Source organism: Camelus ferus, chromosome 14, assembly GCF_009834535.1.
Source record: "Camelus ferus isolate YT-003-E chromosome 14, BCGSAC_Cfer_1.0, whole genome shotgun sequence".
NCBI classification, from domain to species: domain Eukaryota; kingdom Metazoa; phylum Chordata; class Mammalia; order Artiodactyla; family Camelidae; genus Camelus; species Camelus ferus.
Window position 1 is genome coordinate 48,886,413 of NC_045709.1, and position 20,805 is coordinate 48,907,217.

General features: G+C 38.0%; 1 protein-coding gene across 2 annotated transcripts in view; it reads left to right on the forward strand.

Annotated features, from left to right (window-relative positions):
- The first annotated feature begins 381 nt into the window (after positions 1-381).
- The window catches only part of OBI1 (ORC ubiquitin ligase 1), a 40,621-nt gene continuing 20,197 nt past the window's right edge, over positions 382-20,805 (forward strand). The window contains exons 1-6 of one of the 2 annotated variants that reach the window (XM_032496835.1): positions 403-527; positions 3,104-3,170; positions 12,764-12,899; positions 15,055-15,146; positions 17,212-17,460; positions 20,273-20,361. In XM_032496835.1, coding sequence (XP_032352726.1) covers positions 15,078-15,146; positions 17,212-17,460; positions 20,273-20,361 — 407 coding nt within the window. In that variant the 5' untranslated portion in view covers positions 403-527; positions 3,104-3,170; positions 12,764-12,899; positions 15,055-15,077. Of the gene's footprint in view, positions 528-3,103; positions 3,171-12,763; positions 12,900-15,054; positions 15,147-17,211; positions 17,461-20,272; positions 20,362-20,805 lie in introns of both variants that reach the window. The other variant, XM_032496834.1, reaches the window with a different exon arrangement.

Here is a 20,805-nt window from a genome sequence, read left to right on the forward strand (position 1 = left end):
AACGTCTTTCCTTTTCCCTTTTTACTTGTGCCCCGTGTTTGCAGACTGTGTGAGTTTAATCTTTAAGCGGAAAACTCTTCCCTCCGCCCCACCCTCCGGGAAAGGTTCAGAGATTCAAAGTCGCCTTTCCTCATCTTCCTCTCCTCTCGCCACTATTACTTTTTCATTTAAACTTTCAAAATCCTCGATGCCCGTAGTAAACATCCTTCCTTCCCAATTCTCAGGGATCCTGCAGCTCCCTTAACGGGGGAAATTTTTTTTTTTCAAACTTAAAAGGAAGGAAAGAAGGAAGGGGGAAAGCTCGGGCGGCACGCGTTTGGAAAACGCGTTTTCGTTTCCTCCGCCGGCGCGCCGTGGCCCTGCCGAGCCGCCGTAGCCGGCCGCGCGCGGCCTCAGTCGCGGCGAGGAGCCGCTGTCGGCGGGACTTCCGTGTTGGCGGGATTCTGAACGCTGCCATGGCTCAGACCGTGCAGAACGTTACATTGTCGCTCACTCTGCCCATCACGTGCCACATTTGCTTGGGGAAGGTAATGGGTGATCCCGGGCACGGCGACGAATCGGGGTCGGGAGTGCAGCGGCCCGCCAGAGACGAGGGCGGTCTCCGTGTGCGGCGGGGACGCGGCTCTAGGCGCCGACCTGGGTGAAGACGCCGACCCTCGTTCTCCTCCGGCCGGGGAGGCCCGTCCTGGGGGACGGAGGGAGCGCGCCGTGATTCGTGGGGTCGTCTGTGCGCCTTTTGGTGGAGGATGACAGCGGCCTGGGGTCTGGAGGGAGGGCGGCCTCACGGGCGAGCCCGGTGTCGAAGGAGGCCTGGTCAGAAACGAATCGCGACAATTTACGCCCCTGTGTATCCCCATCAAAGCACCAAAGCACGTTTCGTGGGATCCTCGCTAAGGCCCCTTCGTCCCCTACACCGCGAGAGTGTTATTGTTCTTGGGCCTCCAGTGCTAGTTGAGGAGTCTTTTCCATTTCCAAGATCGTTTCCTTGACTTAACCCGGCCTTGAGAGTGGCCTTTGCTGTGGGTTTAAAATTTGAAGGGTAAATAGTACGTGCTCCTGAATGATGCTTAGAATGAGAGGTGTGGTCATTAAATCTGAGAACGGATCGGTCACGACATAGAATAAATACCCTCTCTTTGTGATGCAAGAGGTATCTTAAGGTGTTTGTGAAACCAGGTGGAGAAAGTAGTTCTGAATTAGAAATGGAGCTTTGAATGTTCTGATGCTTTTGTCTCCTCTTTAATTTCCGTTTGTGCCTCCTGTTCTGTTTTTAAGAGCATTTAAAAAAAAATTTTTTTTACTACGTATATCCAGAAGGATTTTTTTCCCCATTTTTCCCCACCCTAAATTATTTTTGTTTGTGGTGTACGTGTGTGTGTGTGTGTGTGTGTGTGTGTGTGTGTGTGTGTGTGTATGTGTTTACCCCCACACTGAAACTACAGACGCAGGCTTAGAATTGAGAAATACAAACTTCATAGGGCAAACATTTGAGTGCCAGCCAATACGATAGTCTGCTTTAGGTCTGTGAATTTCCTGAGTTCAAGAAGTAGTAGGAAGTGAGGCTTGAAGAAACTGATAACTCTTGATACCCATCAGAATGAAATTCCAAGAAAGTAGCAAATGTGCTGTGAGAGGATGTAGAGCTGGCTTGATCAATTCTGACTGGCGAGATCAAGGATGGCCTGTGGAGGGTGGTATTTGAGCTGGCATTTGCTACCACTGCCTACACACATGGCTGGAAGGAGGAGGGGGTGTTTCTATTTGCTACAGTCTACATTTGGCTCCTGACTTGAAGTTCCCACAAGCATAAGTTAAATTCTGAGTGAATTTACTTCCAATAGTAGCCTGAAAGGCTGATAAAATATACTTGGGAAATAATTTTCGTTTAGTCTTAGTTGTACACATCATATCTAGTTCCCATTAGTTAGTGGTCTGTCTTTTGCAATTGTGTTGAGAATGTGTTCTGCCTGGTTGACTTCCCATTCCTATGTGTTTTGTTTAGCAAAAGTGACCCTTAATAGAATATAGTGATTTGCAGTTTACAGAATGCTTTTGTATGCAAGTAATTATTTCATTTACTGCTCTCACCAGTGCTTTGAGATAGATAGTCCTGGTTTCCCCACTTTTAGAAAAGAAAACTAAGGCTTTGAGTCTGTTGTTACCATTTGTGTCTTCATTAGGTTACTTCCTAAAGACTCACTTGAGCTCGTACATGACAGCAGACATTTTTTTTTTCTTGCTCTGTCTTGGTTAGCTATATTCTAGAATTAAATCTGATAATAAAAGATTAATGAGTTGTAAATAGGCACTTTTTTCTGTCTGCTATGAAGGCAGACAGATGTGGTGGTTGAGGGCCTGAGTACTATGTTCAGATTGCATGAGTTCTAATCCATTAGATTCTAATCTAATCTAATCTTTTACTTACTAGTTATATGACCTTTTACAGTTACTTAACCTCCCTCAGAGCAGTTTCCTTATTTGTAAAATGAAAATGGTAATAGTAATACTATTACAGTACACTGTGATAGTAATAGTAACATCTATCCTTGCATTTTGGGAAGGATTAAATTAAGTCATTTATATACAGTGTTTATCATGAAGTCTGGCATATAATAATATTTAATAAATGCTAACCTTTACTGGGGGCACTGAGGCAGCCCCTCAAAATGAGGAAACTGGCCTTTTGCAGTAACTGTTCTTCCCAGTTGCCTTGTGAGGCCAGTACATTCACTAGATAAAGATTTACATTCCCAACATCATGGGACCTGTTTGTTCTGGAAATTACCACAGTACCTCCAGAGGTTTTAGCTGGTTCAATATGGCACTGTTACCCTTTGTACAGTTAAGGCAAATCTGAACTGCTTGTGCTACTTAGCCTCCCACACACACCTGTATTTGTAGGGTACTGGAGATGGCATGGTCTGGAGTAGCACCGTGTTCACAAGGGTACTTCCATCTCCCTGACACACAGCATCTCCAGCCACCTCTGAGATCTGTCTAAAGGTCCTAACTGCCTACCCCTCTTCTTGATAGTCATTCTTTTGCTGCCCTCACCTTTTGTCCCATATGGGATTAACTATCTTTATTTTTGATTTTTCAACAGAATTAGGGGCCATTATCCTTGGAGGATTACTGTTAAAACGAAACAGGTGCATATTAAAGGAGATCAGGTAGGGGAGACCTTAAATCTGAAGAGATAAGATAGATGCTGATTGGAATGGGGAAAGGGGTTGGGGAAAATGGAGGGGAAAGAAGCCATGGAGCTAACCTAAGTATGCATGTGGTTAGTGCTTTATCTTTTGAATACAAATGTACTTAAAATTGGAAAGTTTAGATATTTTGCATTTGCTTACCTCTGACTCTACCTCAGTCTTAAAGGTGGATTCTCTCTACCCAGTAATGTTTAGCAACCTTGCCAGTACTATAAGAACTCTATGTGGCCTGAAGAAGTTAGGAATGTCCTGTGGGATGATTTATATATAACATTTCTTGCCTATTCCTCTTAAATTTTTTCCCCATGCCTTGGGCTAGTGGGCCAGCAAGCAGAAATACAGAAATGATGTAGCCTAGGATATCTGTTAAGTGACATTTTGGTATTGCCACCAGAATGGTGCGGACCAATTTATCTCTAGATAATCCCAGGCCTTTATCTCTTCAGTTAGGATTCAAGCAATGAAACCAAATTGTTGTGTGTAATACTTTTATTGATCGAGTCTGTGTTTTGCCGTAAGTGACAGCCAAATGTGGCCAGTTTTATCAAAGGACAAAGGAGGTTCTCAAGAGAAGTGCCGAGTGTAATGTTGTTTAACATTAATATAGCATATCCAGTTATTCCTCACTTGAGTATGAATCTGGTTTCATTCTGGGGTACCATGCTTTAAGATAAATATAAATAGAGTATTTGAAATCACTTGGAAAGAAGTTAAAATTGAGGTTGGAATATATAGATGGAAAGGAATACTGTTGAAATGAATGGACATGATAATGAATGTTTAAATAATTGAAGTATTTTCATTTGGAAGAGAATCAAGCTTTGTGTAGCTCCATAATATTTAAGATTTGTACTTCATATAAATACAAGCTTTCTGGCTGAAATAATCAGAAATGGAATTAGCTTTCTTAGGATGTAGGCTGTCCATCTCTTGAAGTGCTAAGTAATAGGATGGACTATTTCCCACTAGGAACACTTAAGAAAGGAACCCTTTTCAAGGAGGACTTCTTGCTTTACTTTCACCTATATTGTTGATTAAAAATGTTGAAAAGATAGGGCTAGAGACAAAGCCTTAAGCAGCTAAGCGTTCTCACTCTAGGTTGACTGAATTCATTCATCAGTGTTCATCAAGAGCAGTTGATTGGCCACAAGCCATTCACCTCAGTCCATTGAGCCCACGTTTGAGTCCTGATTGCCTCTCAGTTCCCAAGAGTGGATTTAAGAACCAGCTTTGTACATAATTGTCACGAGTAATTTGCTTTGAAAAAAAAGCTGTATGGAGTATAAGTTCTGCATTTTCTCTTTTCTAGATTCAGTTAAGTTTGAAGAATTTAGATACTTTCCAAAAAGTATAACAATATCGTTTTTACATAGAGTATAATAAAAAATTAACTCAAAAAAGTGTTGATACATCCTAATAATTTTCAAGGTTGGTATGCAACAGCGAACATATTTACTTCACAGGTAAGGTTCCAGTTTATCCTTGAAGTGTCCTAGGTAGGAGTAAAGGTGGGAGGGGAAGATGTATTCTCTCTCCTTTTACCTAGACAGAAGTGAGCGCCTAGACCAATAGGCATTAAGTAGCTAGTTTCAGGATCACACAGCTTTAAAGATCTTGGACCTAAATTCTGGTCCAGAGCCAAAGATTTCTTGAAACACAGCAAGAACAATTCAGGAATTTTCTTTTTAAAAATTTATAAATTCCTAAGGTTGAGTAAGCAGGCCCCTACTACAGTCATTTGTACCTCAGCCTAATTTTTCAGTCCTTTTAGTTCTCCTCTAGTGAAAGTTTTGACATAGATGCAAGAAAGAATGTTCTTTGGAGAAGAGGGATTAGCTTGTCTCTAGTAAAGATGGCAAAAGGGCAGAGGAGTTGAATTTAAGTGTAATTGCCAGGTCATTTGGTAAAGCTTATCTATTGCTTTTCCCCTCCCATCACCACCTCCCTGTACCTCTTTTCTGTAGCCCCTACTGATGCCAGTGTCTTGATCCTAATCTCTTGCTTCTTACATGCGTGTGTCCTCTATTTCTTACTCCCAGATTACTGTTTACTAAATCTGCTCCAAGGAAGAAAGAACTATTTCTTAGTTGAAAGAGCGCCCAGTTTGCATGTGTAATAGTAGTTGAGTGCTGGCTCTGTCACTTAGAACCTCTGTCATTATTTCCTTGAGCCTCAGTTTCCACAGCTGAAAATGAGTTTGCTACTATCAATCCCATTAGGTGGTTAGGGAAATTCATGTGAATATCCCAGGCCAGTAGTTCTCAATGGTGAGGGGGTGCATTTCATCCTGCAAAGATATTTGGCAGGATGACATCTGTCTAGAGACATGTCTGATTGTGTTCAGAAGGGTGCTACTCACATCTAGTGGCTAGATCCCAGAGATGCTGCTAGCCAAACAGTACAGCCTCCCACAACAAAAACATTTTTTGTTCTAGAATGTTAGTAGTGCCAAAGTTGAGAAACCCTGTCCTAAACCAATGCATAACTCCTATTGGGTTTAAGTCTAGGATGGAGATTAATGGACAACACCTTTAGGCATGATCTTCCCAGGTATGTTTGCTTTTTAAGAAAGGGATTTTGGTAGTAAAGTTTCTTAAAACTGAAACATTTTCAGAGAGTTCAGGCAAGGAAGTTTAGCTAGGAACATTGAATTATAGATTAAACGGTTAATCTTTTTGCACCTGAGATTGCCTCCTTAGGCCCATTCCAGTGAGAAGAGCCCACTTTTCATACCTTGCTTTGTCTTCTATTCCTTCTCCTCACCGGCCTCTGAGGCATTACCCTAGGATATCACTTCAATGGGCTTACTCCAGATGAGCTTGGAATTGTGCATGGCACTTACCTTTGCCATTGTTGTCTTGTATTTTTATTTCATAAGAATACTTACTGTTTTATTGCCACAGATCTCATTTGAGAGTAAATTGGATATAAAATCTAATAACATAGGCAAATTATGACTATTTCTGTATCTTGAGGCGATCTTAGTAAGGAAAATTATGTATGTGTTTTGGTGTTGTATATAACAGGAACAGGGTAGATGGAGATGAGGGGCAGGAATTGAGGGAGGGCTAGATTCTTTATATTTTGCTTCTATGGGTTATGGTCAAATAAATAAGAAGTAATTTGTTTTAGTAGTTCTTTCTCCTTTATAGGTTTCTGTTCTCCTAAAGTAAATTTAAACCATTGTCTAGAAATCATAATCTGGGAAGTACATGGTCCAGATAAGTGGATTAGTCAACTGTTTCAAAATCCAACACAATGACTGTGATAATACTAGGTATGGAGCAGTGGAAATGATTCTCCTTTGGGTGACATTGCCAGTGGCTCTTAGCAGACAGAGCCAAGTAGTCTGCCTGCGGTTGCTCTTCTGTATCATTTTGGCAGATTAAATGGAAAGGTTAAACTTTTGCTTTTTCACAATTTGGCAGTGGCCATTGGCCTTTTGCTTCTTGAGACGCTTTTAGGAGCATTATCTCAGCCTTTAATTTTAATGCATCAAAATTCACTTCTGTTAATCTTAAAGTGTGTAAGGCACTATATCAAGTGTTGTAGGTGGACACAAAGATGAGCAGGATGGTGCCCCTGCCTCCAAGGAGCCTGACATCTAATAGGGAAGACAGGATGTAAACAATTTTCTAAGTACAGTGAACATTAAATCGATGCATAAGGAGTGCCCTTAGAATCAGGCAAAGATCCAGTTAATTCTAAAAAGGATTACTGAAGGCCTTACAGAAGAGGTGACATTTGATTTTCATCTTAAAAGCTGGGAAGGATTTTATTTTGATTGGGGAAGTTGGAGGCCCGCAGGACATATCAAGCTAAAAAGTGAGAGCAGAGTAAACAGAGGCCCTCTACGGTTAGTATTCTTTTTGATGAACATCAGGTAGATCCGTGTGACTGAAGTGTAGGTTTTGTCAAGTATTGGAATAGCAGATCAAGGGAAATGGCTGTTTAAGAACCAGATTACATTGTTCTTTGAATGTTCTACTTAAAAGTACGAGCAGGGGAAAAAACGTTTTGCAGGCAAGCAGTGAAAGCTGCTGCTCTGTATTTTGGAAGGGTATCTCTGGCATCAGTATGAAAGGTGGACAGAAGTAAAGATGTGGAAGCAAGGAAGCTCGGGAGGAGGTCATTGCATAGATTGGGGAAAAAGAATGAGAACCTGAGCTCATTATTGAGGTGAAGATGGAAAAGAAGGGGTAGATGATAGGTAAAAGAACATTTAGAGGTAGATTTGCCACATTTTGACTATTTGGGGTTTTTTTTTTTCTTTTTTTTTTTCACATAACATCTCTGAAATCTGGTTGTTTCTTACAAGCGGTGGCCTCTTACTGTGTAATTGGCAACATTTTTCATTCTTTCTTTTTTCTTAGTGGTACGTAAAATATGGGTACATCTTAAAATCTCTGACTTCTTAGTCTGATATATGGTTCCAGGATTTGGTGACAGATTGGATGGTGAGGATAAGATGAGTCAGAGACAGCTCTGAGTATTCTAGCCCAAGTGGTGAGGTGGGGGTACCAGTAACTTAGGAGGGAGCACAGGAGGAGGAGCGAATGTGTGGGGGCCAGGCTTGGTTTTGGACATATTTTTATGATTGAGGCAGCTTTAAGATCCCTACATGGTGTTGGCTCCTGGACACATGGATATGGTAATTGCCTTTTCTTTCCTTTTCTTTCCTTTTTCCTTTCCTCTTTCCTTTCCTTTCCTTTTGTTTTCTTTTTTCTTTTCTTTTCAAGATTGTTATGTGGAAGTCTCTGTGCTTAACATCCTTATGTTATTAAATCTTAAACAACACAGGAATGGAAAGTGTACTAGGTTAAACCACATCTTTGGATGAGGAAACTGATGCCACTTTAACTAAAGGGCTTACCCAAGGTCAAACAGCTCAATTAGTAGCAGAGCTGGAGTTGGCTCCAGGTTTGTCTCTCAAGCCTAAGCTCTACTACTTACTGAGGTCCAGTTACAGAGGAGTCTTAGGAATTGTTACCATAGGAAAGATGTTAACTATGTGATACATGAGATTAAGAGAGAAAATACAACTATGTCAGGTAAGATGTCCCAGGACAAAACGTTAGAGAAGCTGTACCATCTTTTATATTTTGACTATAAGCATCTCGCTCTCTGATCCTCCTCTAATCATACCTACTCTCCAGCATTACTTCAGCCTTATCAGGACCCATTGGTCATTAGTGTCCTCTTCTTTCTTTCTTTCCCTTCCTTCCTTCCTTTCTGATTCCACATGTGAGTAATATCAAATGATATTTTTCTTTCTCTTTCTGGCTTACTTTACGTAGAATTATCATCTCCAGGTCCATCCATGTTGCTGCCAAAGGCATTGTTTTATTCTTTTTTATGGCTGAGTAGTATTCCATTGTGTAAATATACCACATCTTCTTTATCTAGTCATCTGTCGATGGACATTTAGGTTGCTTCCATGTCTTGGCTATTGTATATAGTGTTGCTATGAACATTGCTGGGCATATTTCTTTTCAGATTAGAGTTCCCTCCAAATATATGCTCAGGAGTGGGATTGCTGGATTATGTGGTAAGTATATTTTTAGTTTTTTAAGTAATGTCCATACTGTTTTCCATAGTGGCTGCACCAAACTACATTCCCACCAATAGTGTAGGAGGGTCCCCTTTTCTCCACGGCCTCTCCAGCATTTATCATTTGTGGACTTTTGAATGATGGCCATTCTGACTGGTGTGAGATGATACCTGATTATAGTTTTGATTTGCATTTCTCTGATAATTAGCAATATTGAGCATTTTTTCATGTGCCTATTGGCCATTTGTATGTCTTCATTGGAGAGTTGTTTGTTTAGGTCTTCTGCCCATTTTTGAACTCATGTACAAAACAGAAACAGACTCACAGACATAATAAACAATTTTATGGTTACTGGGGTAAAGGGGATGGGAAGGGATAAATTTGGGAGTTTGAGATTTGCAAAGGTTAACCACTGTATATAAAAATAGATAAAAAACTAATTTCTTCTGTACAGCACAGAGAACTATATTCAATATCTTGTAATAACCTTTAATGAAAAAGAATGAAAACAAATACATGTATATATATGCATAACTGGGACATTATGCTGTACACCAGAAATTGATTATACTTCAATTAAAAGACCCATTGGTTGACTCTGTGACTGTACCACTTTTTCACTGTCATCATTGTCATTCACATAGTCAACCGTTTGGAAATCCTGATACATACATGACCCTAGTAAATTTACTCTCTTACCTTTCAAAATAACTGCTTTATTTTCCTATTTTCTCAAGTGGATATTCCTCCCTGTTTCTCACTTTGTATCTGGTGACCTCACCTCATATTTAATGACAAAATATAAGCAATTGGAACAGTTGTGATCAAAAGATCTCTCAGCCGCTTTGTATTTGTTCTCATACCCTCGGCCTTCCCTTTTATTAAAATGGAAGACAGATCCTCACTCATGTAAGCCAGAGTCTCCCCCTTGTGCTTTGGATCTCATTCTCCGCTTGACTTCTTAGGGCTTTGCTATTTATGTCTCTAATCCCTCCCCCTTTTCCTCCATCCTTAATTAATCTTCCCTTTTTACTGTATCGTTCCTGTTTTCATTTCTTACCATGGCCGCTTGGCTCTCTCCTTTTTTATGCTCTCTCCTTTACAACAAAACATGAAATAATTGCCTATATTCTCTGTCTTCTTGTCTTCACTTTTCCTTGTCTTGCAGCCTCCAGTCAATTTTTCATCGCTGCTTTTCACTGAAATGGTGCTTGTCAGAAACAGATCACAGTGACTTCCTTGCAGTTAAATCCCATAGTCACTTTCTTTGTCTGTATCAAACTCAGTCCCTCTTCAATATTTGACATAGTTGGCCACTGTCTCCCTCTTGAGAAACTTCCTTCTGACTTGTGTGAGACCATACTCTCCTGTCCTCCTCCCTTTCTCAGTTCCCCTTGCTGGTTGCTCCTCTTCTTCCTCTGCTTGCTGGAATGCCTTGTTCTGCCCATGCAGGGATCTCCTCCAGTCCTGTGGATTTAAATGCCATCTTTATTCCAGCGAGCCTCAGACTTTGCCTTGTCCACTTAGAAGTCAGCTTGGTATCACAATGTAACATGGCCAAAACAGAGTTCTTGATTTCCATCACTTGTAAGACCTTCCCCTCCTCTATCTTTCTCACCTCAGTTCATGATAACACCAACAACTGAGTTAATTAAAATTTTTTTTTGTTTTTTTTATTTTAGGAGGGGAGGTATTTAACATGTTTTTATGGAGCAGTTACATAGAAAATGCTAATTGCCTTTAAATATGCTTCTAACGAGGGAAGCCTCTAAGGGGTGGGAGAGCATCTTGAACTGCCTTAAATAATGTGCACAGTTTTATGTTTTGAGCCTTTCATCCATTTTCAGATAAGTTTGTGACTTAAAAACGGAATTCAAATCACTGCTCTAAAAGTCCAAGGAGATGACTTTTCTTCCTTTAGCTAAGCTTCTTACTTTGGGGGTGTACATACTTCTAGGCACATTGCAGGAATGCGGTATGTGTGCTTGTGTCTAGGTGCCTATGTTTGGGGGAAGCTATAGGATAGACATGGCAATATCTCCCTGGTACTTAGTTTGAGAATTTTTTGTTTTTAAAACAATTTATGACTTAAGGATGAAATTAAAACACCCATGAATGTATTATGGCCTGGACTTTGAAATCATGTGAAATTTTAGGAAAAACAGAACCTTCAGAGACAGAGTTCAGGCTTGTCTGCCTCTTAAGACTCTGACCAGGAATAACTCCTAGATAAGCATTCATTCCTTACTGTTGATAGGAACACTTTGGAAGAAGTGCTGTGCTTCATGGTCTTATTATGTCTGTCTGTCTGTATTTTAATTAGTCTTGTCAGTTAGTGGAACAAAATGCATTATCAGTTGAACTCAAAGAATTAGGATTGGTTTCTCCAAGAGGAGGTCTAAATCTATGCTGAATTATCTTCTCTGTTTAGTTTTCTTATGCTAGTGTTTATAATCAAGGAAACTTCTAAAATGTTTGGAAAGCCAGGCTAAGCCCAGAGAGCTTTTTGCACCGGTCCTTAAAATGGTTACCTGCCTGGCCTGGATTATCATACATCTGTGATTTCTCTGAGCGTAGGGACCCCTTTCAGATTGGTGAATGCTCTTAGTATCCTTCTGAGGCAGACATAGCGCAGCACAAGTGTTTTCTCTGCAGAAAGAGGTTGGTTTGTGGTGGCTCTGTCTCTTTATCTGCCCTCTGCTCACTCTGCTTTCCCTTGATCTTCTACTCCCTAATGCAGAAGGACTCTACAGTGATACTGTTGTTATTAGAACAGCAATATATTGAAAGTGGCTATACAGGGTTTTGAGCCCCACAGTAAGAGTACAGTGTGAATCAAGTGAAAGCGTGTTTCTGTGTCTTTTTTGTTTTTGTTTTATATTGTTAAATTTGTGCTATTTGAAGAATATTAAGTCATTATTCCCTCTGGCAAGTTCTCCAATTAATTGAATTTTAAATACTTAATAGCAATTACTTCACCCAACAAACCTTTACTGAGTACCTACTGTATACCAGGCTGTCTTCTAGGCACCAGGGATGCAGAAGTAAATAAGACAAAGGAAGTTCTTGCTCTTACGGAGTTTCCATTCAAATGAGAGAGACACGTAAATTTACAATATATATATAAACAAACATATACTATCAGGTAGAAAACTAAAGCAACTTCTTGCCCTTGTCTACTTTCCCTCTAAGAAAACAGCTACACACAGTCAAAACACCTACATCGTTAACCCTGAGCAAGCCACCTAATTTCTTCACACTTTGGTTTCCTAAGTATATTTACTCTGTTGACCTCACAGGGTTATTAAGAGAGAGAGAATATGCATGGAAAGCCTATTGTTAAATATAAGACAATATAAATGTAAAGTATTATTATTTGTACTTGATTGCACTGAGTCAAAGATTTGTATATTTGGTGTACATCAACGTTCCTGTCAGCGTTGTTTGCTGTTTAGTTTGTAAACCACTTGAGAGTATGTCATGTCTTTTAGGGTTGTTTTAGCTTTCATGCCTCTGGTTTCAGGGACTTTGTAGGAAGGTGTCAATGCTTAATTGTTGGTCACTATTGCTGTTTAATACAGTGGAATAATTTGAGGGAAGGATTTCAAGCATCAGATGGGTATTTGGACTAAATACTCTAAAGAGCCTCCTAATTCTGACATTTTATAATTCTAAAATAGAATAGTTGAAGGAAAATCTCCCTAGCCTTAGTGGAACAAAATGCATATCCTTTTTAGCAATGAGTGTGGTTAGAAACAAAATAAAACTGATTCATAATATGTCAGAAATCTCAGTCTTTGCAGCCAGATATCTAAGCTAGTATCTCTATTACACGTATAAGAAACTGTGTGGTAGCAGCAGCAGTATTTTTGTGACTCCTAGATACTTCCTCTTAAAGCACCTGCTCTGCTGTAGCAGTTTATATGTTCCAAACTAAACCTATTGGGATTCTGTTTATGACTGTTGCCCTGTACTAAAAGTAATGTTTCTTTTTTCAAAGGTACGCCAGCCTGTCATATGCATCAACAACCATGTATTTTGTTCAATTTGTATTGATTTGTGGTTGAAGAATAATAGCCAATGTCCAGCTTGCAGAGTCCCCATCACTCCTGAAAATCCTTGCAAAGAGATTATTGGTAAGGGTCTATTTTATAAACACATTGAAGTAGATCTGAAACAATCTTTAAATAGTGTCTGTTTGGAGGAAGACTGAAATAGGCAATTTTCAGTGATGTTATTTTGCCTATATCATACTGGATGGATTGGTTATTTGCATAATCTGTAATTGGAGCAACTGAGGGACACACAGCGGTATGAGAACTCTTACAGCCTCATGGAACTTACATTCTGGTAGAGGCTGTGCATATGGACCAAAATATTAATGGTTCAAAGCAGCAGATGCTAACAGCCAAAAAAAAGAAAAGCCCAGAAAGTTCAGGCAAGGAAGTTTATCTAGGAACATTGAAAAGGGATTCATGAGGAAGGTGGCCTTTAAGATGGAGATTTAAGGATGGATAAATTTTCAGTTGGTAAAGATTAGGGCATTTAATGCAGAGAGGATAGCATGCATACAGCTTATGTTTTTGGAAACAATCAGTAGTCTAATTTGTTTCTGACTGTTGAAATAAGACTAGAAAGGTAAATTGAGACTTTGGTGCAGAAAATCTTGAGTGACAGACTAAATCAGGGAATTGCTCTGTGATTGAGAAGGGTGAGGTGGGCATGATGGTTTTGAGCAAGGAAACGACATAATCCAAAATGTGCATAAGGACTATTACTCAGGTGGGATATGTAGGTTGGGCTCTCCGGGAGAGAAAGGACATGAGTAGGTCAGGTCCGAGGCTCTTGCCCATGTGAGGGAGAATGTGAGTCTGGATTAAGGGTACAAAACATTCAGTGCCACAGTAGTATGGGTAAGAGAGGGGATAAAACTTTGAAGATTCTTGAAAAATAAAACATTTAAAGAGCTTTTTTACTGTTTAGTTATTACTCTGCTTATGTAAATTTTTTCTTTTAGATTGCAAAAATTAAAAAGATTTTTGTTTGTTTTTGCTTTAGGAAAAATTGAAAGTGAATCTGTCATTCACTTTCGTGTATCTATCATGAATCATAAAAAAAAACCTTTCAGAAGACTTAAGTCATTGTGATAGTCCCAAATTAGGGAAAATAGACTTAAAGAAAATTTTTATAATGGAAAGGGAAAGGAAGATATGTATGCTCAAACAAAAGAAGAACTGTGGAACTTTGGAGAGAAGAGATCTGAAAGGGGACTCCAAGATGGCTCCAGGGTTTCTTTCCTGGGTGCCTGGGTGAAGTCTGATAGAGGAGTGTGTCTCTGCTGTGCTGCAAACTGGAATGTTAACCTCTCTGCCTCTAGTTTTTTACCTGCACCGAACCTCACCAGTGTCAAGTCTTTTCTTGCAGAACATGAGCTTCATTGATAAAAATAATTTGAATGCTTCTTCCCGCAGCTTGTTTTCACATCCCTTCTCTCTTGCCTTCATTTGTTTGTATCTAAGTGATATTTCATAAATTCGCTCAAGTGAAATAGTTCATTTATCCTTGCATTTGCATAGAACATTCTGAAAAAGAACATCTGTAAATTCCTTTACGGTCATGATGCTAAGAAGTACAACAAAGGTAACCATAGCATAAGTGAAGAGCTCTCAGGAAGAAAACATTTTGAGTATGCTTGTAATGAGTTATTATGGGCATACAATTAATGCCGTGATTTATAATCCATTGTAACTAGATTGTTAGAATCAGTGAAGAGACCAGTTAATCTTTTCAGTTGTGTTACTAGTAACTAGATATGTTTGAATGAACACATTGGTTATCATAATGTATGTATCATCTATTATGATATATGCAGATAATATATATTTGATAATTACATATAGAAAACATTGATAATATATTATTTATACAACTTATTGGTTAAATATAATCATTGGTTTTATCATTAATAATTGTCTGATATTCAAAATTTGCAGTTGTCCGAATGTGGTAATTAATAAAATATAGCCTTTGCCTTCATTGAGCTTACAGATCAGATACATAGGTAAGTAAACACAACACGATATTTTACTGAAAGTATTGCTTCTGGTGTTAAATTTGAGATTTGTCTCTTCACAAGATTGAAGTGGAAAAAAGGCCTAGGTGGCAGCCCCAAGTGGATATAAGGGAAAGGGTAGAAATTAAGCTAGAGAACTATATAGAACAATAAGAAAAGAGTTCATTTTCATTCTACCCAAATCAGAATGAAAAGTTAGATTTTTTTTTCTCCTGTAGGAGGAACAAGTGAAAGCGAACCTATGCTAAGCCATACGGTCAGGAAGCACCTTCGGAAAACTAGACTTGAATTACTCCACAAAGAATATGAGGTAAATAATAGTTAAAGTGCTAAATGCTGACAGCATTGAACTCAAGGTAAAACTGACCTCTCTCAGTCCCTGGACTTCTTAGAGTAAACATCTAATGAAATCTTTAAATGATAGTTTAAAAATATCTTAATTGACAAGTTCTTTTTTCTTTTTCCCTTTTCTATTTCAAATAGAGGAGAGGAACAGATGGAAGTACTGTTTTTGCTTCTTTTAATTTTAAATTTGTCCTTAACAGAAACATCATTTTGTAAGTTGCTCCCTCAAGAAGTTAAGAGATAAGGGAAACCCTCTTGTCAAAGTCCATCTTCCAGCCCCAAGAGGCATTATGAATTTTCTGTCAAACAGGGACTATAACCTTCATTCTCTTTTTGTTCCTGCCTATAAATTCACTGCTAACTATAAGTCTGATCAGTTCTGATAAAGAAAATATGTCTGTGTCAGCTACCAGCAAAGAGATTTTGGTGTGAAATATGCTATTCTTAATTATTTTTTTACATGTAAAGCAGTGTTTGTATTTTTTAAATAAAAGTTTTATGTATTTAAGGTGTACAACATATTTTGATATACATAGTGAAATGATTACTTCAATCAAACTAATTAACATAGCCATCTCCTCACATCCTTTTTTTCTTTTGTGGTGAGAGCACCTGAAATCTGGTCTCTCGGCAAATTTCCAATGTACAGTACAGTATTATTAACTAGTCATCATGCTATCCAGTAGATCTCTAGACTTATTTATCCTCCATCCTGCAGCATTGTACCCTGTAACCTATCTCCCTGTTTCTCCCACCTCCCGCCCCTGGTAACAACTGTTTAACTCTCTGCTTCTATGTATCTAACTTTTTTAGATTCCACAAATGTGTGAGATCATGCAGTAGTTTTCTTCCTATGAGGGTGATTTGACATGGTGATGGAATTTTTCTAAATTAGCTTCATGCTAATGGACTATATATATGTTTGAATAAACATTAAGCCCAGTTGTCATTTCATATTGAGTAAATGGGGGGTGTTAGGGCTCTCTTCTTTTGACATCAAATATCTTTATGTTATACTACGTAAATGGAAACTACTTCAACTGCCTCAAAACATTTTGAAATAAAGTGAGGCATAAGTAAATGACTGAATAAATTCATTCATATATGTTTTCCTGTTTGTATTTATTTATTCATTAATACATTGATTCAAATAAGTAAAGTGATTTTCTGATTTTATAATGCTATTTAACTTGAAATATATTGTAATTTAAAATAGTAAATACTGCTATCTGTGTTAATTCTAAAATGTATTCTTACATACTTAATGGGTATTTACCACACTTAGATACTAATCACATTAACCCTTTCGGAGATCACTAGCATACTGGGGTTTATTTTCTAACAACAGAATTTCTAATGATCTTAGATGAAGTATCCATTATAAACGAGTAAATGTTATCGCAGAAAAGAGTTCTAGCCCAAATGTTTCGTTATTGGATTTAAGGTAATAAGCAGTTCCACATGGGGAAACCTAATTCTTGGAATAGTCACAGTGGTAATTGAAGAGTCAGAATGTAGAAAAGTTAAAAATTAACTAGCGGTATTATTCTGAAATGGAAAGTAAAAGGAAATGGTATATGGCTTTACTCCTACTTCAGATATAGAAACAAAAATATAGATATCAAACAAAACTATAAATCACTTTGATCAAGACTGTATTTTTAAATTCTCAGTGAAGCAATTAAACATGCCTCAGAATTTTCTTCTGAGGAATCTACTTCCTTGTTGAACTCATGTGACTTTTCTTGTTTTCTGAGTGTCTTAAGTAGAATCAAAGATTTGACAAATTTTTTTAAATCACAAACTCGTTAAAATAAAAGCAAAGGAAATGCCAATTTTTATCAGTCAAAATGCATTTTGAGAATTTCAGCTGTATGTGACTTTCTGCCTACAGGACTGTTCTGATGCGTAAAGAATCCATGTATCTACAGAATTTTGAGTATAAAATTTAAAGGCACATTGGCCTCAGTTTAGCATGTGTATGTGTTTAGTGTCTGTATTTACCTGATGACTATGCAATACCTTTTCAGGATGAAATAGATTGTCTGCAAAAAGAGATAGAAGAGCTTAAGAGTAAAAACCTCAGCCTGGAGTCACAGATCAAGACTATTCTGGATCCTTTAACCTTGATGCAGGGCAACCAAAATGAAGACAAACATTCAGTTGCAGATAATCCAAGTAAAATTGACCCAGAAACTGTAGCAGAGTGGAAGAAAAAACTTAGAACAGCGAATGAAATCTATGAAAAAGTGAAAGATGATGTGGATAAGTTAAAGGAGGTAAGTTAAGATTGTTTTTAGAATTCTATAATGTTTTAAGTACCTTCAAAATTATAAATAGCTATATTATCTTGGGTCATCATTAGATGATTCTGGGGAAAGGACAGAAATCTCTGGATGAGCATTTATAAACAATGGGAAATCTTTTTCTCCTTAAATGTCATTAGCTGCCAAGAAATAGCAGGTGGTTCCGTTTGTGACTATAAGTGGAGACTTCAGTGCTGCTGTATGAGTGTGCGTCTTCTTGTGGAGGAGTGACATCAATTTAAAGGATGTGTTTCTATTTCCCCTCTTTGTGGTTTGCCTTAGTTTTTTTTAAGCTTATGTCAGTAACTGCCCTATATGCATAAAGATAAACACATATCCATTTTCCTACCTATAAAATGAAAGGTTTGGATAATACCTTTCTAGCACTACCATTCTTTGATTTTTAATATTGTAAATAGTTAAAGACTTAATGACTAATTCCATGAGAGCTATGAGTTGCAGCTTTAGACTACTCCATACAGAAGAATATTGTGGCTCATGAGGCAGGTTCATTTTTTTCAATTATCTTTCCATCTATACAAGGTAGAGAAAGCATAGGTGCAAAGGGCAAACCTCTTGGATGTTCTGGTCTAGGATAGGAGATGAGAGCCATGCCATCAGCACTAGAGGTAATAATCAAGTGTGGTAGAGCTTTGTTGGCCAAAGGGACCTGCCTTTAGCTTGGCTTCAGGTTTATCCACAGTGGAGTCTTGGGCTGAACAGAGATGGTTTTGTAGTATCCAGGTCCACAACCACCCATTCAGCCTATCTGCATTCTCTTAAAATATTATTACTGTGCTGAGTTACTAAATCTTGCCTCCTGAAATCACTAATGCCTCATATGATATATTAAAGATATGCTACCATATACTGGCCCTCTGAGCCTCAGCAAGATTGAATAGCAGAGGTATATTTGCAACTTAGTGTAAATACTAAGTCAAACGGCATACCCACATATAAAATAAATGCCATTTGTGTTCAGAAAAGGCCAAGGTGAGAGAAAGAAGGGAACTTAGTGCTTTCAGAGAAAAAAAGAAGCTACAGACATAATTTCACTGAGTTTGTTACAAGTTTAGGGGAAGTGTGCAGTTTCTTTGTATAGATGGCCAACATTAGCATGTCAGTTTATCGCGAAGAGAAGAGGACACAAACAGGAAAGACAGCTGGGACATTACAGTATTTGTCAATCAGCCATGTCTTCTTTAGTTCCATAACTAAGTGCAATGTACTTAAGTAAATGAAATGGACTTTTTTCCTTATGTTTCCAGGATTAGGTGAGTTTTGAACCATTATAAACCCAGTGTTGAGAATGCAAAATAGCTATAGTCTTCTTTACTTTTTTAGGTGCAACAAATAGAACTCTCTTTTTTGTAACTTTTACCCTCCTAATTCTGAACTTGAAAATATCTCTGATAGTTGAGGAACTGGCCAGCCCATAATGAGAGTCTTAGAGAGCCACAGGACTGGTGAGAGACCTTAATAGAGGGGATGGGGAAAAGAAATCAAATGGGTTTCTAATTTAAGCTTGTCATTCATCATCAAAAAGCATTCTCTAAGTGCCTCCTCTTATGGTGCTACGCTTGAGGGCTTAATTCATTGTTTGTGTGTATGAGGAAGTAAATTACTTTCCTTATATCAGTCACTTAAAGAATTAACCCTCCGCAGTCCTGATTGGTTTGCATCCATAAAGATAAGCAGGTGCTCAGAGGCCAAAAGAAATCTGGATGAGTCTAAGAGAGCTAGGCTTAGTGCCCAAGTGTCCTCTGTCCTGCTTCTCTTGTCAGCCTCTTGGGGCATATGTGTGTAGGTGGGCAAGTAATACAGTCAAAAGTTCTAGAAATGATGGGTCAGATTTTTAAAATGCGTTTTCAAGTTTTGTTGGTTTAAACTTTTTTGTTGACAGTAGTTCTTGTGACTCATTCACTTTGAATGTTAATGTTCTAGTCAATGAATTTCTTTCACAGGTTAGTGAGATTGGTTTCTAGTCTAGGGAGTCTTATTTTATGTTGGAATTCAAAAAGGCAATGGCTGGGGTATTTAAGGAAAGTAGCTTTTAAGAGGACTCTAAAATATAGACACTACTTTTCAGGCTGTCCAGAATCAAAATTGAACTTCTAGATTTTCTAGCAATTAATGTTGTCAGGCAATTTTTAGGTATTGTGCAATTCAAAAAAGAAAATTATACTTGGGATTTTTTTTAAATCAAAAGCTAATTCATAGAATTTATCAGGAAATATTGACCCAGTTTTGAGAGTCCCAGAAGCTGTGAACCAGAGCATTTGCGAAAGCCTTTTTGGAAAAAAACAAGCAAGTGGTTTAATCATACTAGGTATGTTATCACTAAAAGTTATTTTCAAATAGTAACCTATAGTCAATCTCATAGCTCAGGATTAACTCTTATCATCAGTATTGTGAATAATTGCATGTGATAAAATATTACCATGCTTAGAGTATTTAGTTATGTGGAAAAGGGGGAAAAAAACATATTTTCCATTACTTTAGTCCCTTAATGACCCCCTAATGACTCTAAGCTAACTAACATAGCTCCATTTATTTCCCTGGATAGATTTGCAAAGTGCTTGGGGACTATGGATTAAAAATGCTTGGTTGTGTTCACAGTTTCACAAGTCATTCGCAGTGGTGACTTTTAAATTTCAGAAGGCATGTTCTAGTATTCAGTTTTTTATTTTATTTCTCTAAAAATATATAGGTGGGTCATGTCATAACTTTTATGAGGCACTTTTGTTTTAACTTGTGCTTAATTATTTTCAACTCTTTTTTTAAGGCAAATAAAAAATTGAAATTGGAAAATGGTGGCCTGGTGAGGGAGAATTTACGACTGAAAGCTGAAGTTGATAACAGATCACCCCAGAAGTATGTATATTGCTCATAGAGCAGTGTTTCAGATTATGTCAGTGTTTTAGAAAAAGTTGTTATTATAGTTTGTGTTTTTCATTTGACTCTTTTCATTGAAGCATGTAAGTTAAGTAGAATGTTTTACCTCTAAAGTCAACTATGTGCTTATGCTGTTGGTAAAATCTTAGTCTCAGTTAAGGCTAATTTTGAAGAAAGGATTTCCTTCTTGTCCTTTTCCTTATTTGATTAGCAAGAGGATTGTTTTAGGTGACCTAAGACAGGTGAGCCTTCAGTTGGTTTTACATATAACTACTGTTTTATGGTCCTAACAAAGAATAGAGAGAGTAACATTATTCCCTTAGACCTTTTCTGAAATAATAGTAACCATAGTTAAAATTCATATAATGCTTTCTCTTTGCCAGGTACAACAACCTGTGGTGTAGAACTATTATTATTCTGCAT